A 25808-nucleotide genomic window follows, 5' to 3' on the forward strand; every position below is an offset into this window, starting at 1 on the left:
CCACAGGGGTCCTGGGAGGCAGCAGCTAGCATTTCCCCTTTCACAGATGAGAAAATGGGGCCTTAGAAAATTATTAAGATATTGTATCTGCTGGGTGCCAGAGCTGGGATCAGTGCTCCAGCCAGACTGCCTTTGGTGCACAGGGCTCAGCCACTGCACTCCACCAGACAGCGTCACAGAAGCCAGCGCTTCTGTCCCCCGTGAACCGCCTCCTGCCTCCCTCTTCAGCTCATGGGTCAACTTTCTCCACTCATACGTGTGCTCCCTGCACACACCAGGCTGTTCTTCTCTGTTCTTTCTGTCTGGAACACCTGCCTCCACTCCTACCCCACGACATTTGCCTTTTTAGGTTCAGCTCACACATCACCTCCCTCCGGGACCCTGGGTCAGAGCTGCTCCCCCAACCCCTGCTGAGACCCCATGTGCATGTTGTCCACATTTCTGCCCTGCCACGTAGGCTCGGGGGCTGTGTCTGTCCTTGCACCCCCAGAGTCCAGCACAAGCCAGACCCAGGGGTGACATCCAGGATGGTCCTCCTGACTGCTTTGTGGAAGTGCCTTTTCTCTGCTGCTTTCCATTCTGCCTTGGGCAGTGAGCCCCCATGGGCAGACACTGTGTGTTTAGCTGGTTTCGTGCAGGAACTGCTCTGCTGCTGTGCAGGTGGACTTCAGAAGTGTGTGGCCAAGACGATGAACACTTTTGCTCCTTTGCTTTGGGTCTAGGTGCAAGCCCAGAGTCACAGGGCGGCAGTGTGACCAGTGTGCTCCTGGGTTTTACCACTTCCCCGAGTGCGTCCCCTGTCATTGCAACAGGAATGGGACTGAGCCAGGGGTCTGCAACCCAGGAACCGGAGCTTGCTTGTGCAAGGTGAGGCAGAACACGTGATGCCAGGGGCGCCAGCCACTGGCCAGTGAGGAAGTTCTTCGTGTCGGGTCAACGCATAAAAATATGTGGGAAGTGGGACTGACTTGCAGTGGATTTCCACAAGGCATGTAGCATTTAATAGTTATTATCTCATTTGATAGAAATAGTTACAAGGGAAGACCCCGCCTATCCTTTGGAGAAGATGTAGACCTTAAGAACCAGAAGACTGATCTGGATCCTTTCCAGAGAAGTTAACACTGAACTTTAGTCTATAATTTCAAGAGGTTCAGAGCTTCCCCAGAAGCTTATTCCTGACCCATAGACCTCAAGTTAATAATCTGCTCCAGGACATCCTGCCAGGTGCTAGGAGAGCTCCTAAGTCCCAGCATATGTTTTGAGGTGGTAGTTAGTGGAATGAACCAGCCCCCCTCCCCATACTGTGAATCCTTATGGTGCTAGTTCTCTACCCTCAAGATGCCAAAGGGCACCTTGTGAAATTCTGTCTTTCACTTAAGCGTGGTAGAATAGTTTAAACAATTAATGTGATATAAAAGCTTAGCAGTTATATAACTTTCCATGTCTTGTTAGCATCCGCGTTCTAACATCTCGTATTGGCATTAATGTGTGGAAGTAGCTAATTGCAATCCGGGAAGCTTTAGAAGAAACCATCATCTTGTTTCACATTTTATTTCAATAGGAGAACGTGGAGGGTACGGAATGTAATGTGTGTCGAGAAGGATCCTTCTACTTGGACCCAGCAAATCCCGTGGGTTGCACCCGCTGCTTTTGTTTTGGAATAAATAACAATTGTCACAGTACACATAAAAGAAGAGCTAAGGTATGTATGGAATTAGCGTTTTGTTTTTATTTAGTACCTCCTAGGGCTTGGGGAAATTTTATATGTTACTTTGTTAAAATGTTAAGGTTCGCCCTCGCCATTCCTAGGCCTGCGCTCTTCTTTCCACAGATGTCCTCACGCTCAGTCCCTCAGTTGGTCAGGTCTCCTCAAGGGTCTTGGGCTCAGAGGGGCCTTCCCTCACCACTCCGTACAAAATAGCTCACCCTGCCCGCTCTGTATCCTCACCTTTCTTCATGTCCTCTGTAGAATTTATCCCTCCCTGACATATTATCCAGTTAGTTCTAAAATTTAAGTATCTTCCCCCAACACTAACATACAAGCTCCTGATACACCCCCAGCGCCTGTCGCAGGGTCTGGAATACAATAGGTGTTCAAGAAACACTCATGAAATGAATGGAGTTTGCTGTTCTTCCCTCCCACTTCTTTTTCTCTGCTTCTTTTCTTTCTGTTTTACTTTCCATCTCGCTTATTTTTACCACATCTTTGGCCAGTTTTTAAATTAACTCCATGAAACTAAAACTTTTGCTGCCCTTGTTATTCCTTGAACTGGCAGTTTCGTGCTTGCCTTCTTTGTATGAGCAATGTCTTCTGTCTAACAAGGATTCAAGGAAAAGTTATTTTATATATTTCCTTGCCTGCCTCCCAAAAGGAATGTAGGCTTGTAACTGGGGGAACAATTAATTTGTAAATCCACTGAAGTCTTCTACCCCCAGGGGAACCCAGAAGCATTATTTCTAACCAATGTCTTGTCAATTCCTTTTTTTTTTCCCTCCCTCATCTTTTAACTCTTGGCTTCCTTTATGATCAGAAAAATATTTGGTCCTAAGGATTCATTAGAGAAAAATAACGATAGCAGGCCACTCTGTTCCGTCTCATGTTTGCTCTCTAAGGAGCTCACCATTAAAATGTGCCCACGGCCCTAGTTATTATTCCCACGCTTATTTATATGCGATTTGAACATTTATCAAATAGCTACTAAATGTCAAAACCAGGATGTGTGCTGGGGCAAAGATAAATTCCACATACTGTGATCCCACGGTCTGAGCATTCTTAGTTGTGATGGGTCAGAGGGAGGCAGTGGCAGGTGAGGGTTCTGTCATGGGAATCCAAGAGCGAGCTCAAGAGGAGGCATCAAAGTGAAGCTTTTGAAGCAAGGTGGCCACCCCCTGGTCCTTCTATTCTGCATAATTCAGCCGTCACCAGAGAAGCTGCAGGCGTACATTTCCGTCGTTGCTCTTGTGTTCCAGTTTGTGGACATGATGGGTTGGCGCCTGGAGACGGCAGACAGAGCAGACATCCCCGTCTCATTCAACCCGGGCAGCAGCAGTGTGGTCGCGGACCTCCAGGAGCTGCCCTCAACCGTGCACAGTGCGTCCTGGGTCGCGCCTCTTTCCTACCTGGGAGACAAGGTAACGGCGTCCTGTTGTCCTTCTGAGCCCTCGCCGGGCCTCCTTCATCACTGTGTGAGCATCATTGACTGTCTGGAAGAAGCGTCAGGAAGTTCAGGCTACTGAAACTGAAGAAATTAGATGAACTACAAGTGCAGAAAAGACGTGGCCCCTCTGCTGGGAGGGGCTTATGAGCCTCATGTACCCCACAAGTGTTAGCTCACCAGCGAAGGAAACCACGCACCACGTTTTTCTCCACTTTTGCTTAACCATTTAGGTAATATCTGTTGCAAATGGGACACGTGCTTTTAAAAGCCAATGGTAAGCATTCTTTGTTTTACAGCAGAAGAAAGGCTCCTTGTCAGGAAAACAAAAGCTGACAAGTGACTCATGAGTTATTACAAGAAGCACAGGAGCCGGTGGCACCTCAGCCGTCATTAGCAGAGTCACATGCATTTAGCTAGATGCTCTTCAGGGAGCTGATAAGCGAATTGCTCTTCCTTTGCTGCCGGGCCCATGACACTCATTTCTGACAATGGAATTGTGGGCTTCCTGTAGAACCAGCGGCAGGTAGCACATGCACTTGGTAGCAGAAGGTAGAGCTTTCCAGAAGGTGTAGATTCCACACAGCCCGGCTCAGGTGGCACCATATTCGCTTAGAATGACTACATACTAGGGCCTTGTTGGCCTGAAGGCTCTAATTCTGTCTTCTAGTTGAAGGACTTTGGGTTTTGACCTTTGAGTTCGGGGAATGTTGCTTCTCTCATATGACCCCTCTTCTCCTTCACTTAATACCCCTCTTGGCCTCCACACAGTGAGCCCATGCATGGGTTATCTTATTACTATGCAAACAATTACCCCCAAACTTTGCAGCTTAAAGCATCAAACAGTTATTATCTTGCCCAGTTTCTGTGGATCAGGAATTCAGGAGTGGATGGCTCAGGGTCTCTTATAAGGTTGTAGTCAAGATGGCAGCCAGGACTGGAGTCATCAGAACTGGAGGCTCCATTTCCAAGCTCATTCATGTGGTTGCCACAGGCCTCTGTTCCTTGCTGGCTGCTGAGTGGAAGTCTCAGTTCCTCATCACATGAGGCCTCCATAGGCCACCTCAGGGTCCTTGTGACATGGCACCTGCCTTCCCCTAAAACAATGGGTAGAAAACGAGACAGAGATAGAGATGTGGAGCAAGAGAGAGAGAGAGAGAGAGAGAGAGAGAGAGAGAGAGAGAGAGAAACTCAAAATGGAAACCATAATCTTTTATAACCTAATTGCAGCAAAAACATATCCTCCCTTCCTCCCTACTCTATTGGCTAGAAACCAGTTACTAAGTCCAGCCCACACTCAAGGAAGAGAACTAAGCTCCACCTCTTGAAGACAAGAGTATCAAAGAATTTATGGACATATTTTAAAAACCACTTTAGCCCATCAGAAAGACAATATTTAATCTCAATAGGATGATTTAAGATGTTACCCTGGAATACTTCCAGACTCTAAGATCATAACTCTGTGACTTTGTCAGTTTGCAGATTCTAGGGAACGTCAGTGAACTGAGGGCTCGGTAATGGTGTTCTCCTCCCCTGCTCCAGGTTATTTCTGTTTTCCAGGAAGGGTATTTTGTCCTGCCCCTGCTCTGAGGTGATCACTGCCTCTTATTTTCATCTCTCAAATACTCCTTTCTTGATTGGTTTTCATCTTAAGGGTGGGAAGTGTCAGGAGCAGAGGTGAAGTAGCTGTCATAAAACTGTGACTTCATGCCTCCACCATGATCATGCTGCTTAGGTGGCATTGAGAAAAATCTGTATACCTACTGGAGCAGTCAGACATGGCTTCTGTACCCAGGGGAATATATGATCACTTAGGAAATGCACACCATCTGCTCTTGGGGGAAATTTTTTAAAAATTTTGTTTCTAGAGATTCATTTTATAACTGATAGATATTAACCAGTTCTGTCATTTAAACAAGAAACCAGTGGCCTAGATTTATTAGGATAGCTATAGGTTAAATGAACACTTTGGTTTAGTAGTCATCTAGAATAGAAGGATCTTACTTGTTTCTGTGTGACTATTATTTTTCTTTCTTTTTTAAAAGTGTTTATTTTTGAGAGAGAGAGCTAGACAGTGAGTAGGGGAGGGGCAGAGAGAGAGGGAGATGGAATCCCAAGCAGATTCCAGGCTGTCAGCACAGACCGTAACACGGGGCTCGAACTCACAAACTGTGAGATCATGACCTGAGCCAAAACCAAGAATGGGACGCTTAACCGACAGAGCCACCCAGGCACCCCATCTTCTTAACAGAAGCATATTCTTGCTTGTAAAACGCAGTGGTGTTCGTGCTCAACATTTTAAGTGATATAAAATGGTACAAAGTAGAAGTTCAAATACTATCTTCAATTCTTCTCTCTCAAGACGACCATGAACAGGTTGATCGTATCTTTCCAGATGGACCTTTGTGCTTGTTATGTGGGTTAATATTGCCATAGGCTCTTCTAATGCTTGTGCTGTTGATCCTACAATTCCAATTTTAGGTTTCTTCCTATGGTGGTTACCTCACCTACCAAATCAAGTCCTTTGGGCTACCTGGCGACATGGTTCTTCTAGAAAAGAAGCCGGATGTGCAGCTCACTGTAGGTATCACAACATGACCCAAGTGGCTGGAAGTGGCAGTTGCAGTTGGTTGCTGACCCAGTTTTAGGACATCTTGATCAGTGGCCTATAAGAAAGTTGTATTAAGTCATTTCCAATATTTTATAGCAACTACAAAGGAAGTTGAGAGCAGGTAGCCCCTCCTCAGGATCCTGCTTCCCCTGATCATCCCAGCCCCGGTGGTTTCTCTTGTCTCCCCTCCCAAAGAATGTAACTGTATCTCACTCTTGCTTCTCTTAAGTTATTGCTTCATGGTAAACTTATTTGTATGTTTCTATCTTTCAATTCAGTCTCACAAATGTTTTTGAGACCTTCCAGTTTACAAGGCCACATTGCTGGGCTCCTAAAGGACAGGTGACCCTGTCTTTAACAAGAGTGTAATCTAAGAAGGGAGATGAAAGACATATGCAAATAGCTACAATCCACTGAACAATAAGCATTTGAGGTAAAGTTCAAACAAGACTCTGTGGCAGCTGGGGTCCAACTGGGGGCTTATGTAGTTGAGAGGCCCACAGAAGGTTTCATGGAAAGGGTTAATCGGGGGCCAGAACTTTAAGCCTTGGCATGACGGAGAAGTGCCCTTCCAGGGGCAAAGAATAGGATAGACCAAGGCAGAGAGGCAGTGCGCAAGGGGTGACCTGTCCAACTTGGCTGTATTAACAGTGATTCCCGAGTCATAGAAAACAAACCTGGAAGGGTGGGAAAGAGGATATTTAATGCTACGATAAGGAATTTGAGTTGATATAGACGGTAGGGAGCCATTTTGGTTTCTTGAGAAGAGAAGTGACATCTATACAGTATGTACCAGCCACATAGTCTACAACTGCAACCTAGAAAATTCCTCGAGGGCAGGGTCAACGTCACATTCTGCTTTGAATCTCCTAAAGTACAGGGCCCAGTGTCTTGAACAGAACTGAGGTGCCTGAGCCTGAACTTGATGCCGTTTCTGGTTTATGTGCTGTGGTTAATGCAGTGCAATTCCAGCTTCCTGAAGGTTTTTGTGTGTCATTCCCTGTACAGTAGGGACGAGCGAGTCTCACACATCTCGTCACAGCTGAGAGCCTTGCATTCTGGCCAATTTTTGTGTTTAGGCACTGCTGGGTTGTGTTTTGTTTTTACTGGCACCCAAATTTATTGAACTGTCATTTCAAAAACTTCAAAGAACCTTTGTAAAACATGTTGAAAATGAGGCCCTGAAGACTTAAAAAATTTTTTTAATCTTTATTTTATTTTTGAGACAGAGAGAGACAGAAGTTGAGTGGGGGAGGGGCAGAGAGAGAGACACACACACAGAATGCGAAGCAGGCTCCAGGCTCCATGCTGTCAGCACAGAGCCCGATGCAGGGCTTGAACTCACAACCGCGAGATCATGACCTGAGCGGAAGTCAGAAGCTCAACCAACTGAGCCACCCAGGTGCCCCCAAAAATGTTTTAGAGGAAAAAAATAGCTCCATAATAAAAATGCCATCATGGCAGTGCTGTATTTCAGTTTCCTATTTTTTCAGAATATCTTAAGTTCGGGCCATTAATATACCAATATTTTATTGCCAAAGAGTTTATTACACAGGCAGTTGGAATTCACGGAAAAGTGAGGACCAAAATTTCTTCTTAATTTTCCCTCCAAAGATGGAAAATAATTTAGGCTCATGAAGCATTCAGTCTGCTGCTTTGTTCCAAACCACCATAATTAAAAGCCTACGGGGCATGTTTTTTAGATTAAGCTTTTCAGTGATTGTGATTGCAGATAATGGTCTCCTTTCTGAAATGCCAGCACTAGCGAATGGAACCCTTTTGGGTTTGGGTTTGTAACAGAAAAGCTGGGGTTTTTGTGTGAGGGTTTGGGGTGGAGGTGTTGGTGGGTTTTGACCTTCCCATTATGCCCTGTCAGGAGTCCCAAAGAGCCCCTGCTATGAGGAGGGAGGTTCAGAGGCTGAGAGTGAGCAGGACTGGATCCCCCAGGGAGTGGGCTATGGGGGCTTCCTCCCCCACGTGCCAGCTCTGCAGCAACCTGTCTATGCAGCCTGCACATAGCCCTTCTCCCCACCCCACCCTCCTCACTAACTCACCCACCAAAGCACTTTCTGGTTACTACAGCCTGGACCTGTCAGCCGTCATGGAAAGTCACCTCATGCATTGACTGCAAAGCATGGTTTTTTGTAAAATAAATAAATAAGTAAATAAAATAAAATAAATTCCATCTTTATAGCCACTTTCAGTCAAGGGAATTTTCCTGGTTTCCTGTTTGCGAACATGCACCATATTAGGTATTATTTCTCTGTTTCCATTCACTAATCCTTGTGACGTATCTCATGTTTTTCTTTAAACAGGGTCAGCACATGTCCATCATCTATGAGGAGCCAAATAACCCACGGCCAGACCGTCTGTATCACGTGCGTGTGCAGGTGGTGGAGGTAAAGGAAAAACACACATAAAAAAGGTTCTTGATGATCCTTTTTGTTCCATAACTTAGTTCTTTTTTTTTTTAAGATTTAAGTTTTTCTTTTAATTCTACTTAGTTAACATACAGTGTTATATTAGTTTCAGGTGTACAATATAGTGATTCAACACTTCCATACATCACCCTGTGCTCATCATGACAAGTGCCCTCCTTAATCCCCATCAGCTGTTTAACCCACTCCCCCCCCAACCATCAGAGTGTTCTCTATAATCAATCATCTGTTTCTTGCTTTGTTTCTCTCTCTCTCTTATTTTTTCTCTTTGCTTGTTTTTTTGTTTGTTTTGTTTCTTAAATTCCACAAATGAGTGATATCATATGGTGTGTGTCTTTCTCTGACTGACTTATTTCATTTAGCATTAGACTCTATAGCTCTGTCCATGTCATTGCAAATGGCAAGATTTTATTCTATTTTATGTCTGAATAATATTCCAGTGCGTGTGTGTGTGTGTGTGTGTTACACCTCCTCTTTATCCACTCAACAGTAAGTGGACACTTGGGCTGCTTCCATATCTTGGCTATTGCAAATAATGCTGCTATAAACATTGGATGCATGTATCCCTGTGAATTAGTGTCCTGTATTCTTTGGGTAAATACCCAATAGTGTGATTGCTGGATCATAGGGTAGTTCTACCATTAACTTTTTGAAGAACCTCTATCCTGTTTTCCAGAGTGGCTGGACTGGTTTGCATTCCCACCAACAGTGTAAGAGGGTTTTCCTTTCTCCACATCCTTGCAGCTACCTGTTTTTTCTTGTGTTGTTGATTTCAGCCATTCTGACAGATTTGAAGTGATATCTCATTGTAGTTTTGATTTGTATTTCCCCAATGATGACTGATGTTGAGCATCTTTTCTTTTTTTTAATTTAATTTATTTTTTTAATTTATATCCAAGTCAGTTAGCATATAGTGCCACAATGATTTCAGGAGTAGATTCCTTAATGCCCCTTACCCATTTAGCCCATCCCCTCTCTCACAACCCCTCAGCAACCTGTTTGTTCTCCATATTTAAGAGTCTCTTATGTTTTGTCTCCCTCCCTGTTTTTATATTATTTTTGCTTCTCTTCCTTTGTGTTCATCTGTTTTGTATCTTAAAGTCCTCATATGAGTGAAGTATGATATTTGTCTTTCTCTAATTTCGCTTAGCATAATACCCTCTAGTTCCATCCACATAGTTGCAAATGGCAAGATTTCATTCTTTTTGATTGCCAAGTAACACTCCATTTCTACAACTTAGTCCTTTCAAGCAATTATGAGTTTTGACTTATTTTATGAATTCAAAATATTAATTATATTTCTAGACATATATTTCATGTGTATAAATTTAAAATATAAATTGTGTAGAATATACAGAGTTTCATCTTCATAGGGCTTTGTTTATACTATCTATATGGCACTTAGCATGGTCTCTCCTGTTTTCAGGTAATTATCATTGTCTTATAAACCCTGTGAGCTTGTAAATGCTGTGATCTCATGCCTTCCTCAGTGGCCAACAAAGTCTTGGGATGAATGGATAGAAAAGCCACAAAAACAGTCTAATACCAAAAGAAATAAGATTAAGATAAATAAATAAAGGAAAGCTTATGAAATCATAAAACATATTACATTTACTTGGTTATGACAACTTCTTTAAAATAGTGTTCCACTTGTATTATTAAGTATGTCCAGGGGTGCCTGGGTGACCCAGTCGGTTAAGTCTCTGACTTCAGCTCAGGTCATGATCTAGTGGTCCTTGGGTTCAAGCCTTGCATTGGGCTTTCTGCTGTCAGCACAGAAGCCCACTTCAGATCCTCACCTCCCCTTTTCTCTCTACCCCACCTACTTGCACACACATTCAAAAATAAACATTAAGGGGTGCCTGGGTGGCTCAATCAGTTAAGCATCCGACTTTGGCTCAGGTCATGATGTTCACAGTTTGTGATTTCAAGCCCTGCATAGGGCTCTGTGCTTACAGCACGGAGACTGGAGCCTGCTTCGGATTCTGTGTCTCCCTCTCTCTCTGCCCCTCTCCCGCTCATGCTCTGTCTCTCTTTCTCTCCCAAAAATAAACATTAAAAAAAAATTTTTTTAAATATGTCTGATACCTCAAGGTGATACTTTTCAAGTACTTTGAATCTGTAGACATATTTTAACATTTCTGTACAGGTCCATCCATTCAATAGAATACTACTTGGCAATAAATGAAACAAAGCATTGATACCTATGACAACATGGATGAACCTCAAAAGCAATATATTGCTTTTATATTGAGTGAAAGAAGCAAGACACAGACCACATATTCTATTTATATGAGAGTGGACATGCCAGCAAAATTGGTGGAAGAGGAACCTCCAGAAATTCTCTCCTCTGTAAAAGCAATAAGAAATCTGGCAAAAATGGTTAGAATCAAGTATGTTAGAACCTAGACATTGATCAAAGGCTTACAACAATCTGAAAAGTGTTTATTCAAGAAAAATGGCTGAATTTTGGTAAGAACATCAGGCTTTGTGGCAATCAGCTTGCTCTGTTCCCATCCCCCACCTCCACAGTAGCTTTGAAAAACAATAGCCCACCAGCAAGGTGAAGGCCAGTAGCCCAGCAACCATCAGGGGAGACAGTGGCATCGGAGCTTATACAAAGCTTCACTCCCAGAGAACTATCATGATTTGACCTGTCTGGAGGTTTTCTGGAAGATTCTACCTCTAAGCTATCTTTGTTTGACCTGACTTGGAACCGTCTCCAAAATGAAAAGCTTTTCCCTTGGGATGTCTGAAAACATTTAGAGGCGGTTGCTTAACTTCATGGCTGCCTGAGGTGATGGATAACAGTTGGGGCTAATAATAGGCTAATCACAAAACTTAAAAAGCTGGGAATGAGATGTCCATAGGGACTTTGAAAAGCTCCAACACAATCTTGGGAAGGTAGAAGGCCACACATACTCAGGGCTGTGAGCATGCTCAGGAAAGACCTGACACTGCCCTAAGACCTCACCTGTAGCTGACCTTGAGGCTTAGAATAAACCAGAAGTGAAGGCTAAAACAGAGTTGTCAGCTGCCTGGCTGAATGTTGAGGGGTCCCTCAACATACACACAAACCCCTTGGCAGATACTAAGAGACTTTTTGGTTTTATGCATTTAAAGAAATCTCTGTCCAGTCACTAGCTGACCACTAAGCTACCTAAGCAGAGACTTTCATGGCCTTACATGACAAAGAATACAGACTTTACAGAATTAGTTCAGAAAACTCATTAAACAAAGACACAAACAACAATAGTAAATAGCAACAGCAACACATTCTGGGGAGGGGGGAGAAATATGATTTCCTGAGTTGCCATGTTACATTATGTCAAATGTCCAGTTTTCCACAAAAAAATATGAGACATGAAAAAGAAACAGGAAAGCATGGTCCGTGCACAGGAGGGAAATGCAATAAATAAATAGAAACTGTCCCTAAGGAAGCCCAGACATTGGACTTAACTACACAAAGACTTTAAATCAACATACGTCAAAGAACTAAAGAATACCATGTCTAAAGAACTAAAGTAAAATATGAGAACAATATCTCACCAAATGCAATATACTAGTAAAGAAATAGGAATTATAAAAAAAAGAACCAAATAGAAATTCTAGGGTTGAAAATTACAATATCTGAAAATGAAGAGTTTACTAGAAGAGCTGCTGTGGACTAGATTGTGTTCTCTCCAAATTTATGTGTTGAAGCCCTGGTCTCTAGTTTGAGTGTATTTGGAGTAAAGAAGTAATTAAGGTTAAATAAGATCATAAGGATAGAGCTGTGATCTGATGAATCAATGCCCTTATAAAAGGAGACACCAGAAAACTCCCTCTCTCTGTCTACCACATAAGAACACAGTGAGAAGGCAACCATGTGTAAGCTAGTAAGAAAATTCTCACCAGGGACCAAACTGGCTGGCAATCTTGATCTGGGACTTCTGGCCTCTATAAGTTTGAAAAAACAGATTTCTGTTGTTTAAGCCATTGAGTCTATGGTGTTTTGTTATGGCAGCCAGGCTGACTAAGACCAGGGCTCAACAACAGAGTTGAACAGGCAGAAGAAAGGATCAGCCAATTTGAAGGTCAATTGAGATTATTCAGTCTGAGGAACAGAAAGTAAAAAGAGTGAGGAAAAACAAACAGACTCTCAAAGACATAGGAGACACCATCCAATGTACCAACATGTGAATAATTGAAGTACCGGAACAAGAGGAGAGAGAAGAAAAGAGAAACAATATTTAAAGAAATAATGGCTGCAAAACTTATCAGATTTGATGAAAATCATTAATCTACACATCCAAGCTCAACAAACTTCATGTCGGGTAAATGCAAGAGATCCACACATTAGAAACATCATAGTAAAGATTCTGAAAGACAAAGACAATCTTAAAAGCAATGGGAGAGAAGCACATCACATACAAGGGTCCTCAATAGGGTTAAGACCTAACTATTCACCAGAAACCATGGAAGTCAGAAGGCAGTGGGGCAGCATTCAAAGTGCTAAAAAAAAAATGCAGCAAAGAATTACATATCCAGAAAAACGTCCTTCAAAAATGGAGGAGAAATGAAGACATTCCATTATAAACAAAACAGGGAGAATGCAGTGCTATCCCGCCCTCCTTTTAAGAAATACTAATGGGAATCTTTAGACAGAAATGAAAGGACACTATAGACAATAACTTCAATCCCTGTTAGAAATGAAAAACACTAGTAAAGGTACCTACATAGGTAAATATGAAAGGCAGTAAAAATATATCTTTTGTTTGTAACTTCTTCTGATTTAAAAGACAACTGCTTAAAGCAATAATTATAAGTAATTATAAGTCTGTGTTGATCAGCATACAGTGTATAAAGACATAATGTATATGATAATAAGAGCACAACAGAGCAGGTGAAGAAATGAATAGAAGATAAGCATTTGTGTACTATTGAAATAGTTTGTATTTATTGATTGATTTTTAAGTGTTATTTTAAATTTATTTTGAGAGAGAGCAAGTGAGAGAGCAAGCATGAGTGGGGGAGGGGCAGAGAGAGAGGGAGAGAGAGAATCCCAAGCAGGTTTCACACTAGCAGCACAGAACTCTTGAACTGTGAGATCATGACCCAAGCCGAAACCAAGAGTCAGATGCCTAACTGACTGAGCCACCCAGGCGTCCCTAAAGCTTGTATTTATTTATTTATTTTTTTTTTTTTTTAACTTTTTTTTAATGTTTATTTATTTTGAGACAGGGAGAGGCAGCATGAATGGGGGAGGGTCAGAGAGAGAGGGAGACACAGAATCCGAAACAGGCTCCAGGCTCTGAGCTGTCGGCACAGAGCCCGACGCAGGGCTCGAACTCACGGACCGCGAGATCATGACCTGAGCCGAAGTCAGACGCTTAACCAACTGAGCCACCCAGGCGCCCCCCTAAAGCTTGTATTTATATAAATGGTCCAACAAGGGTAAAGCTAGAGATAGTTGCCTGGGGCTTGGGATGGGAATAGGCAGTAACTACAAATGGGCACAAGGGTTCTTTTGGGGGTAGGGGGATGAAAATGTAAAACTACATTGTGGCGATGGTTGCATGCTTCTGTAAATTTACTAAAAATTGTACGCTTAAAATAAGGGAATATAATTGTATGCAAATCATACCTCAAGCTGTTAAAAATATAAACTAAAATTATATTAGTATCTTATCTATATGTAAATAATAATAGATACCATTTATGGAATGTCTACTACATGTTAGGCACTGGGCTAAACACTTTATGTACATTATATTATTTAATTTGCTTTAATCCTCTACTATATAGGACACTATAGGACACATAATCCTCATCATACTGCTGAGAGATTAGATATTATTATGCCCATTTAAGACATATGGAAGCCAAGTTTTAAGGAGGCAACAGAATATAAAGGTTAAATGTGCAGTCTTTTAGGGATGACTGGGTGGCTCAGTCGTTTAAGCCTCCGACTTCAGCTCAGGTCATGATCTTACACTTCCTGAGTTCAAGTCCCATGTCGAGCTCTGTGCTAACAGCCTGGAGCCCGTTTCCAGTTCTGTGTCTCCCTCTCTCTCTGCCCCTCCACTGCTCATGCTCTGTCTCTCTCTCTCAAAAATAAACAAACATGAAAAAAAAAATTCTTTTTCTAAGTGCAGGCTTTTACATGAAGAGATACTCAACATCACTAATTAGTAGAGAAATGCAAATCAAAACCAACGGGATACCATCTCACAGTCATTAGGATGGCTACTGTTTAAAACAGAATAACAAGTGTTGGTGAGGATGTGCAGAAATTGGAACACATGTGCACTGTTGGTGAGATTATAAAACAGTGTGAGCCACTGTGGAAAAGAGTATTGAGATTTAAAAAAATTTTAAAGATAGAATGACCACGTGATCCAGCAATCCCACTTCTGAGTATATACCCAAAAGAATTGAAAATAGCGTTTTGAACAGCTATTCACACATCCATGTTCATTTCAGCACTATTCACAGTAGATAAGAGGTGGCAGATGACAGATGAACGGGTAAAGAAAATATGGTACATACATATGTTGGAATATTATATTACCTTAAAAAGGAAATCCTATCACGTGCTAGAATATGATAGTTCTAGCTAGTTAGATGCTGGAACGTAATGTGAAGATTTTATGCTGAGTGGAATAAGCCAGTCACCAAAAGACAAATACTGAGTGATTCCACTTATATGAGGTATTTAAAGTAATCAAATTCATAATATCAGAAAGTAGAATGGTGGTTTTCAGGAATCGGCGGGAGAGGAGAAATTGCTTAATAGGTACAGAGTTTCCATTTTGCAAGATGATAAAGGTCTAGGATGTGTTATACAACAACGTGAATATAATTAATGCTATTCTACTGTACACTTAAAAATGGCTGAAATGGTAAATTTTATGTGATGTGCCTTTTACCATCATAAAAGTAAAATATAAATGTGTGTGTGCAAGAAAAGATCGTACTTTCTGTCCCAATGATGTACATTTAATGAGTGATCTAACTGCATGACTCAGTGGGTTTCCTTAAGCCTTTCTCCTGTATCATTCTCATTCATTTTGTGCTTGCACACACAAAAGTGCATTTTTAAAAAAAAATTATTTATGTGTTTATTTGTTTATTTGAGAGAGAGAGAGCTGGTTAGAGGGACAGAGGAAGCGAGAAGTGGAGGGAGGGAGGGAAAGGGAGAGAGAGAGAGAAAGAGAGAGAGAGAGAATATTTTAAACAGGCTCCATGCACAACATGTAGCCCAAGGTGGGGCTCAGTCCCATAACCCTGGGATCATGACCTGAGCCAAAATCAAGAGTCAGATACTCTGCGGCGCCAGGGTGGCTGAGTCGATTAAGTGTCTGACTCTTGATTTTGGCTCAGGTCATGATCTCACAGTTCCTGAGATCGAGCCCCGCCTCTGTCTCCACACTGACAGCAAGGAGCCTGCCTGGGATTCTCTCTCTCCCTCACTCTCTGCCCCTCCCTTGCCCTCTCTCTCTCTCTCAAAATAAATATACTTTTAAAAAAAGTTTAAAAAAGAGAGACATTAAACCAATTGAGCCACCAGGTGCCCCAAAAGTGCATTTTAAAATAAGTAAACACTAAGAAATCTTATTGCATTTCATTTTGCCTTATTTCCTGCCTTCATTTTTTCCCCTTTCATGTGGCACTCTCTTTTCTTAGGAATAACCCAGGACACCTGACTCTAAATATAAATCTGCTATCTTATACTAACTTCTGTTCTCTCGTCTCCTCGTCTCCTCCTCCCCTCCTTCCTTCCTCCCTTCCTCCCTTCCTCCCTTCCTCCTTGCCCTCCCCCTCCCCCTCCCCCTCCCCCTCCCCCTCCCCTCCCTTCCCCCTCCCCCCTCCCCTTCCCTCCCCTCCACCCTCCCCCCTCCCCTCTCCCCTCCCCTCCCCTCCCCCCTCCCCCCCTCTCCCCTCCCCTCCCCTCCCCCCTCCCCCCCCTCCCCTCCCCTCCCCTCCCTTTCCTTTCCTTTGACTTGTGCTGGACGCCTGCCTCTCTGAAAGCCCTGGAAGTGAGCTTGCCAAGGGGAGACCTTGCTTTTCTTTTTCCATGTATAGGGAAACTTCAGGCACGCCAGCAGCGGTGCCCCCGTGTCCCGGGAAGAGCTGATGATGGTACTGTCTAGACTAGAAGGTGTGCGTCTCCGAGGCCTCTACTTCACCGAGACTCAGCGGCTCTCCTTGAGCGGGGTGGGACTGGAGGAGGCCTCTGCCACAGGAAGTGGGCGTAGAGCACATCATGTGGAGATGTGTGCCTGCCCCCCTGGCTACACCGGTGACTCATGCCAGGTAGGAAGAAATTCCCCCTAGGACTCCTGTGGCTGCCCCTTCTGTCTGCTGCCCCCGCCCTGCTGGACGGTCTGAAGTACTCTGTCCATCGGACAGGTGTCTCCTGGGCTATAGCTTCTGTCTTACCTGGACCACCTTCAGGTATGAAATACAAAAAAGAAATCACAGACATCTCAAATTCCACTGGAAAGCCGCAGGCATTTGGTCAATCCTGGAGGTTGTAGAAATCAGGACTTTCTGGGAAGTAGAAGGAGCCCGCCAGTGGGCATCCCAGTATTTGAGCCACTGCCTTTCCAGTAGGTGACCTCGGGTTCTTGTGCTGTTCTTTAGTCAAGGGCCTCTCCAGTTTAGAGTCCAGACAGTGTCCTGGTTCTTCCAGGGGACGTGGCAGCCCAGTTTCTGAGCTCACAGCAGATCTTCCTGCCAGGCCCAGCCAGCCTGACTTGTCCTCAGATGATTAAATTGTGCCATAAAATGAAACTGTCGTATCTCAAGTTGTAAATAGGTTCTGTTCCTGATGGGAGGGAAAGCACAATGTTTGGTGCAATTATTAGGAAATAGCAAATATTATCACTCGGTGTATTCCCTCTACCCCCTGTATGGACATTTAGCAACATCCTCCCCTTTCTATCCTCACCCCTTGATCGCAGAAAGCCCCTAGGTGATCTGCACACAAGTTTCTTTTTTTAACTTGCAAATATATTACCTGTCGTGGTTTTCTGGGGAGATCATGACCTGAGCCAAAGTCAGACGCTTAACCAACTGAGCCACCCAGGTACCCCGTGGGGACTTCTGTCTTTTAACATTTAGTCCACAGGTGCCAAGATTCTTCTTCCCCACCCCCTTCCTCCTATCTCTTTTCTAGCCCGATTAAATAAAATCATAGCCCCAGGGAAGGAGTGGAACCTCTGGATTACCAGCCTCCTGCCCCGGGCGTGTTCTTTGCTCGTGACTCAGCCTGTGATTTACATCTGCTCTAATCAGCTAGTGCCGTCTGCGGGGTAAGGTGGGTAGAAGGTGATGCCTACCCCACCTCGCAGGAATTACAGAGCGGCGTTCTTCCCTGTGGGACTGTTATGTGCGCTCTCTCACAGGCTGACTCATGGGTGAAGTTTACAGGTGGGGCCTCCTGCCGCAGACAGCCTGCCTCACCTGAGTCAGGCGGGCTTGGGCACTGAAGCAGGAAGGGCAGGTATAAGAGGAAGAGGAAAAGGTTTGCGTGCAGCCAGCAGGACGCCCAGGGACCAGGATGTCCCCCACAGTGAGGTGGTCAGCCTGGAGCGCTGGATGGCTGTGGATCTTTGGGGCAGCTGTGGGGCAGTGTCTGGGATATAATTCACAGCAGCAAAGGGTAGCGTTTCTTCAGCCTCCGGGTCAAAGCCATCTGCAAGCAAGTTATGTGGAGTTTAAGCCCAGCCAGGTAATGTCCCTTTTAAATTTGGTTTGGGCTGGGGAAGGGTTCCTAGCTTTATGACATTTTTTAAGTTAAGGGGATGAATGAATAATGGGTGGGCTGGGGGAGGGACCCAGAGCCTCCCTGTCCTGTTGACTGGCAGGGTTTATTACGGTGCCTGACAGATTGTTCTCCTGAGCTGTTAACCACAAACCCCGTAAACATCAGCCCACCTGGAAATGCCCAGACAGCTCAGAGTTTGAATGTTTGTGGGATGTTAGTACACTATGAAACTTTGTGCCCTTTCGAGAGTAACTCAGGCCCCAAGACAAGAGTCCAATGCCTGTAGACTTCCAAATTCTGCTTGGAAGAAAATTTACCGGTAAAGTAAACCACGAAAATCAGTGAAATCCATGTTTAAGAAAAGTGATGAGATTGAATTTGTATAATACCTAACAAGACATGCTTCAATTTGCCAGGCATTAAACACTCATAAAGTCAGCTCGCTTGCTCTCTCTCTCTTTCTCTGTCTCTCTCTCTGTCTCAACTTTCTGGATTTTTACATGTATGCTCACAGAGAAATGGATCCAATGGCTGCTGAGGTAGCCCTGAAAACCTGATAGGGACATCATTTTATCATTTGTACCACAAAAGTTTATTGGAAAAGTGATCCTGAAAAATTGTTACTTAAAAAATATGGTTGCTAAACCCCTTTCTGAAATGATATATTAGGATACATTCATTTTCATTTAGAGTAAATCTTCAATACAATCTGAGTACTTGAACTGAATTGTGTATAAGATTGTGCGGAGTTTGTGTGCTTTGTAGAGGTGAGAAAATGATTATATTTCAGTAACCGACAAACCTTCTGCCTGAGAAGTCATGTGACTTGTAGGGGACTTTTTCTGTTTCTAATCGAAAGCAAATTAAGGTGGGTGGTTTAATTTTAATCAGGATGGACCGTCCTCCTGCCAAACATGTTTAATTAAGGCTTTTTACTCAGACATGTTGTCATAAATGAACCACATATATTTATTTATTTGGATAATTTGTTCTTTACCAAATATTATTTCATAAGCATGTAATGTGATATGTGGGGGTAATTAAGAGACACTTGCCACTTAGTAGTGGAGAGTATTTGCTTGTAGATATGATCACACTACCAGTGGCTGAATTTTGTTCGAACGTCTCTCTCAGTTGTGTTTTCAATTAAAGAACATTCCTTTCATACTTCGATTCTCCTGTAGACAAGCCTATTCATATAACACATAAAGCAATCTCATTTTTTGCAATAGCTTCTTTTGCCTAAACATGGTTTCTAATAGCTGAAGGGGAAAACGTACTGGAAATTATAGTCTTGTTATTGTGTCCAGTGTGTAGTAATTGGTAATTTTGGAAGAAACTCCTATCAGAAACTGGGATGTTCTACTCCGGGGAGTATACCAGGCTTCTTTCTCCAGCTCTATAAGGTTGGCTTCTTCCTCTTTCCCACCAGACCAGGTAGAGCCCTTTATGGCTACGGATGAATGAGAATGGATGGTTGATTTTCTGATTTCTCTTGATTGTAGCTTCAGAGTCTTATAGACATAATGCTGTTTAAAGAGGATTAGATGAAAGATGATCTTTTATCTTGAAATATTGTTTTTTCCTGATGCTTTAGATAGGCCATATATGGAGGTCACTTAAAGAAACTGGGGACAACATTTGGTTTGAATCAGTGTATTAATTTGCTCTGCCAAAATAAACAAAATGCCTATGATTCGCTTTAAAGACAGAAATCTAAATAATTTTTAATGGCTGGTGTTGGAAGAATTGCTTTTTCTTCTGTTGGGGCATTCTTAACTAGAATCCTTTTTTAAGTATTTATTTATTTTAAAATATTTATTTTTGAGAGAGAGAGAGAGAGAGGCAGCATGTGAGTGGGGGAGGGGCAGAGAGAGAGGGAAACACAGAATCCAAAGCAGGCTCCAGGCTCTGAGCTGCCAGCACAAAGCCCATTGTAGGGCTCGAACTCGTGAACTGCAAGACTGTGACCTGAACCAAAGTCGGATGCTTAACCCATTGAGCCACCCAGGCGCCCAACTAGAATCCTTAAAATATATATATATGTACACACACACACACACACACACACACACACACACACACACACACGGTCAAAGCAACATTGAACAAGAAAAGAAGACCACACCCAGTGAGATTCCCTCCAGCTGGGTCTTTGCGTGTCCCATTGAAGCCCAGCGTCCCTGCAGCGTTCTGTAGAGAACACAGGCACGGTCCTCTCCCCTGAGTTCGCTTTTGCTTATAGACCAGTGACTGGCAGTGACATGATTCCCCCGGTTCTGCCATTATTGAATAGATCCTAATGAAGACTCCTTAGTCCCCCTTCATCCACCAGTCCAAACTCCTACTTGGAGACGGAATGCCTGCCCTAAGAGCACTTGGACTTGAAAGGATTTGCTTAGAGACTTTCCCCACCAAAGACTGATGTCCTGACCCTCTTTACCCCTTCACCTCTCCACCCCTCCACTTGCCCTAAAACGGTTGAAGGAGAGGAAGCCATTTCCACACTCCTCCCTCCACGTCTCCCTTTTCTCTCATGTCCCCCCACACATCTCCCGCTCTGCCACTAGCACACACGCGTGCTGTGGCGTGGAAACAAGGTAGAATCTGACAAAGGGAGCCAGTGGACTGGCTAGTATTTGAAAGTAGAAATCCACATACCAACTAAAGGAAAAAAGATTTAAAAAGTGAATGCTTGGGGCACCTGGGTGGCTCAGTTGGTTAAGCGTCTGACTTCAGCCCAGGTCATGATCCCGTGGCTCGTGAGTTCGAGCCCCATGCCAGGCTCTGTGCTGTCGGCTGAGTCTGGAGCCTCTTAGGATTCTGTGTCTCCCTCTCTCTCTGCCCCTCCCCGACTCACACTCTGTCTCTCAAAAGTGAATAAATGTTAAAAATAAATTTTAAAAAGAAAGTGAATGCTTGACAGTCAGAATTGGCACATGCTTTGGATAATAATTCTTTATGTTGACTAAATGCTTTGTTTGAAAAACAGGGTTGTAGCCCCGGATACTATCGGGATAGCAAAGGTGCATATACCGGACGATGTGTTCCCTGCAATTGCAACGGACATTCAAATCGATGCCAGGATGGCTCGGGAATATGTATCGTGAGTAAATTGATACTCTCCTGGCCGACGATCTGTGTCTCCCTGTCCCCTCGCCCCCCACCCTCACCCCACTGGTCCCTGAGACATCAAATATCACATCTCCAGCCAAACCCAAAGCCAAATTGAGGTTGCTTTGTAAACATGGCATCCAGCATTATCAGGCTGAATTATTTTACACTTCCCTTTTCCCTCCATTTTAACACATGCCATCGGAGAAGAACTCCTAGCTGAACAATGAAATGACACATTAGCTTCTAAATTTTTGCTTCATGGAATGTTTTTAATGGGTGGATTCCCGGGACTTAATTCCTGGTGGAATATAACAAATCAGAGCCACTGCTTTGGGCCCCTGTTTTGTTGGGGTAGCAGGAGGCTGCAGGAGGGGAGCCTTGTGGCTGTTAGATGAGCAATAGCTCAAGCAAGTAATCGGGGAGAAGATGACGCTTAGAAAGACTTAAGGCACATACTCAAGTCACTCAAGCACTAATCTGCGGCTGCCAAGACAAAGTGGGTTTATGTAGGAAGACAGGTGAGGTGAGTCCTTGCTGTCTGTGGCCTATCCACTGGAAAATAATCTTATTTTAAAATACCTTAAAAAATATTTCCCATAGAAAATTGGATTGTCGGGAAATTTTTTCTTTTGTATCCTGAAGCAGCACATTTTTTCTTCTGCCTTCCTCTCTTTCATCCCTGGCAGCCAGGGCCTCCCTACTTGGAAGGAGAATGGACAGATACAAAGAAAGAGAGCATCAGTGCCCCCAGGAGCACAAGCCCCCCCACTTACGTTTTGCTGTTTGAAAATGCATTCTTCTGGCATGGATTTCCTTTGCGTTGTGCAATGCATCTAGAGTGTGTTTCAATTCTTTGAGCTCCTAGACTGTATTAAGCCAAATTCCGCATGTCCCAGGGAACTGCTTCCACTACAAGATGGGACAGGCCAGGACAGGACATTGTTGATAGAATATTCTGTAGAATTTTAACCTTGTATGTTCAAAAGCAATAAAACTCATTGGGAAATAGTAGTTTTCAGCTCATAAATACGAAATAGTAGTTTTCAGCTCATAAATACTCTTCTATAATAATTTATATTTCACAGTGTATGCCATGTGTAACACAGGTAGATGCTTTAATTTAAAATAAATATTTATCTTGTCACTGAACCATGGCTAGATGTCACGTCCACTCTATCAAAGCTGCCAAAGAACAAAAGTAGCCATTCTCTGCGTCCATTCACCCAGCGGAAGGATCACTAGTGAGTCATAATTCATCTGTTTTAATCAAACAAGATTTTCTTTGTCATTTCCTTTCTCTGTAGCTGTGCCTTCACTTGTCCCTAATGGCCATATGGCCTTTAGAAAGAATTCATTCAGGAAACCTTTACGGAGCCTTTGCTATCGTGGGAGGTAGTGAGCTAAGCACTGTGGTTAAAACTACCCGATGCCCTCCCCGCCTTCACGCCTCCGCGAGGCTTGCGGTCCCGTGGGGAACGTGCGCGCATGCGCGCTCCCACAGAGGCGTGGGGCCAGTGCCTGCACTCGCTCCCCTGTGCAGTGCTCCCCTGGCAGGCTCTGAGCGTTGCCCCTGCCCTGGGCGGGGGGGGGGGGGGGGGGGGGGGGGGGGGGGGGGGGATGCCCGTTTTATCGGAGCCAAGGATGCAGCCCTCATTCTCAAAGATCCATAACGATTTGGAAACCAAGTACTTTTCACCATCGAATGGGCTGGTTCCGCTGCAAATTGGACTTCGTCTCTCAAGAGCCGAGTCAATTTCTAATATCTGGGACCTTCACTCTTGTGCAAATCTCCATATTGTTTCAAGAATAAACTTCGAAGTTTGAAGAAGAAAGTAACCCCAGCCCTTAGCAGTAAAGCCCTGTGCGTCCAAGAGCAGCAGGTCGTATGTTGCGTGGGTGCCGTCGTCAGCCGGAAGGACCCGCAGTGACAGGCCCCTTTCTCTTCACCAAGGCTCTGTCTCTTCTCCTGGCCCCCTTTCTCCCCATATTGCTGCCCCTCCCCCACTCCCCTTGCCTTCTGCCATCTCTGTCATCCCTCTTCTACCACTCTGTTCCCATGTCCCTTCCTCTTTCGGTTTTCCTTTCTTTACTCCCTGGCTCTTGTGCCCATTTCCCCCCTGCCAGACTTACCTGAAACCCACAGGTGGCCTGGGGCTCTCGTGACGCTCATGGCCAGAGGTCCATGCTCCTCCGTGCCGCCTCAGGTTTCCCGTGATCTGAGCTGCTACCTTTCCAGCTGCATCCCACCCCGCCTTGCCCTTCACTCTCCGGAATACCAATTGCTTCATCTTGCCCACACGCACCGCTGTGCTCCTGCACGACTGACATTCTATGCACGCTGCTCCCTATGCCTGGTGTGCCCTCCCCTCACTTCTCTGCCCAGCTAATTCCCCTCCTTTTAGTCTCCATGCAGGAGGCATCATTGCCTCCAGAAGCCCTTCCCTGAAGCTCCTCTTGCACTTATGGGATGCTGGGGTGCATCAGCCATCAAGTTTTCCACGTTGTATTTAACGTGTGTACTCACAGGGTTCTATTTGCCCCCTGGTCAGGGTGCCGATCCATCTGGGCATCCCTAGTACCTGGTAGCATGGTGGGACACGCAGTAGATGCCCAATGGATGTTTGGTATCCGATGGAGCTAAGAGAGCACATGATGTGGGAGTGGATGTGGATTCATCCATCCATCCATCCATCCATCCATCCATCCGTGAATTTATTCACAGTAAACCATAAGGAAATTGGTAAGCAGATATCTCATATTTGCAGGACTGAGAAAGACAACTATCAAGATAGGTGTTCTCAGCTGAGGGTAGGGGTATTTCAGACATTCTTATGGGACCTTCTCAAGCAACACAGGTTCTCACCCCTTTCTACCATTCTTTCCCCGCTCCCGAGGAGGACCAGAGGTCAGGGTGTTTTCAGTAGGACGCAGATGACCTCACCATAATTCTTGTTTCTCCATGTTCTTGCTTCTCCAATGTTTCCAGCTCAGAACTAAGTAGATCTAGGATTAAAATATATCTATTCAGCTATGTTGTTCCTTAAGAATGTCATTTAGAGTTTAAAAAGAAAGGAAACTAAAGTGGAAAAGTAAATAATCCATTCAAAAAAACGACTGTTTTGTGAGAGAGTCAGGACCGTGGAGCAAGGTAAAGGTCAAGGAGAGACCCCTCTGTGGATCCAATACACTGCATGTGGATTTGGTCCTAGCGTCCAGGTCTACAGGAAAAACTGTCATGGCAGTGACTTTTGGGGAAAGAGGGAAGGATTCAGGGCAGGGATGAGCTTTCTGGTGATGATCCCACATTAATGTGTAAACAACATCCCTTGTGTGTATGACACGATTTCATATCGGGAAAAAAAGTATGAAAACATGTTATAACATGTGGATTGTGATGGTCTGTTATTGAAAGGTTTGTGAGGAATGGTTGTGTTTAAGCCAAAGGAACTGATGACATTATGCTGGAAGGGACAGTCTCACATTCAAAGCAGGGCCGCACCCACTTAGGATATAGGTGCATGTTGTTTTTCGCAACCCGGTTTCAGATATTATTGAAAACTCACAGCCATTGAAGTTTCCTACCAAGCCCCACCTCTACATAAAAGCACGTTTCAAAAACATTAGACTTATTCCTGGTCATATAGAGTGTCTCTGAATTATCAAATGCCCACAATAGGCGAGTGGTTTCCTGGATAGTTTTGTGCATTTACATATGTATTACTAGAGTAAAGCAAGAAACATTAAAAATTCCACAAAATAAGCAAATTTGATACCATCTGCTAGGATTTGCCTCAATGGACTGCTCAATTGGAAAGTCATCTCGTCTCAGTGCTTTATTGAAGAACAACTTTCAATAGGCATTGACTTTGGCATGAAAATAATTGGATTTACATAAACGCACAACGTAGATAAACAACATCTTGCTTCTTGGAGACATTGGAATTAAACTGAGATGCTGGAATTATTTCTTTAGATACAATGCAGCTTTTCATTGTTTTAATAAATTCTACATGTTAACTTATTGCAACTATACTCCTCTTTAGTATATCACGAGTAACTGAATTACGTAAAACAAGTTGATTTTCATAGACATTATTCTCAGGGGAAGAGGGATAGGGCTAACACCTTGCTGAAGCTATAGTGTACTTTTTAAAATCCTCCCAGCCTTCGAAAGTGGGTATTATTCTAACTATATGTTTTAAGAAAATTAGAATTGTGTGTAAATCATACATCAATACAACTGGTTAAAAAAAAAAACAACTCAAAAATACTGAGGCTCAGAGAGGTAAAGAATCTTGCCCAAGGCTACACAGCTGTGAAACATTGGAGTGAGTTTGAATCTAGCTGGTCTTCCTCCAACTTCATCCTCCTGATGCTAAGCACCAAATAGCTGATGGAAGGATGCTTACATGTTTTATTTTCCAGTACCAACAGTAACGGGATAGATAGGAATATATACCATTAGTGATTCATAGCTCTATACAGAGTCAGAGGACTTGAGTTATAATTGTGTGAGTAATTAAGGTGATAACAATCTTAATAATAATAAATGTAATTGGCTGCTCTTAATTGTGTGTTCATCTGTCCCAAGAACTGCCAGCATAACACTGCTGGGGAACACTGTGAGCGCTGCAAAGAGGGTCACTATGGGAATGCCATCCACGGACACTGTAGCGTCTGCCCATGTCCTCATTCCAACAGGTACTGTGAGAGCTTGAAAATAATCTGTGGAG

At 43.7% G+C, this 25808-nt stretch overlaps 1 protein-coding gene across 7 annotated transcripts in view; it reads left to right on the forward strand.

Moving 5' to 3' along the window:
* The window catches only part of LAMA3 (laminin subunit alpha 3), a 274529-nt gene that overhangs the window by 181061 nt on the left and 67660 nt on the right, over positions 1 to 25808 (forward strand). For 5 of the 7 annotated variants that reach the window (XM_086682625.1, XM_086682626.1, XM_086682628.1 and 2 more), the window contains 8 exons: positions 723 to 867; positions 1562 to 1702; positions 2971 to 3132; positions 5637 to 5735; positions 8082 to 8165; positions 16272 to 16502; positions 20951 to 21064; positions 25667 to 25776. In XM_086682625.1, the coding sequence (XP_086538751.1) occupies positions 723 to 867; positions 1562 to 1702; positions 2971 to 3132; positions 5637 to 5735; positions 8082 to 8165; positions 16272 to 16502; positions 20951 to 21064; positions 25667 to 25776 (1086 nt within the window). Of the gene's footprint in view, positions 1 to 722; positions 868 to 1561; positions 1703 to 2970; positions 3133 to 5636; positions 5736 to 8081; positions 8166 to 16271; positions 16503 to 17868; positions 17923 to 20950; positions 21065 to 25666; positions 25777 to 25808 lie in introns of all 7 variants that reach the window. The other 2 variants (XM_086682631.1, XM_086682629.1) reach the window with 2 other exon arrangements.

Source organism: Puma concolor, chromosome D3, assembly GCF_028749965.1.
Source record: "Puma concolor isolate L17-30 chromosome D3, mPumCon1.1.hap2, whole genome shotgun sequence".
NCBI lineage: Eukaryota > Metazoa > Chordata > Mammalia > Carnivora > Felidae > Puma > Puma concolor.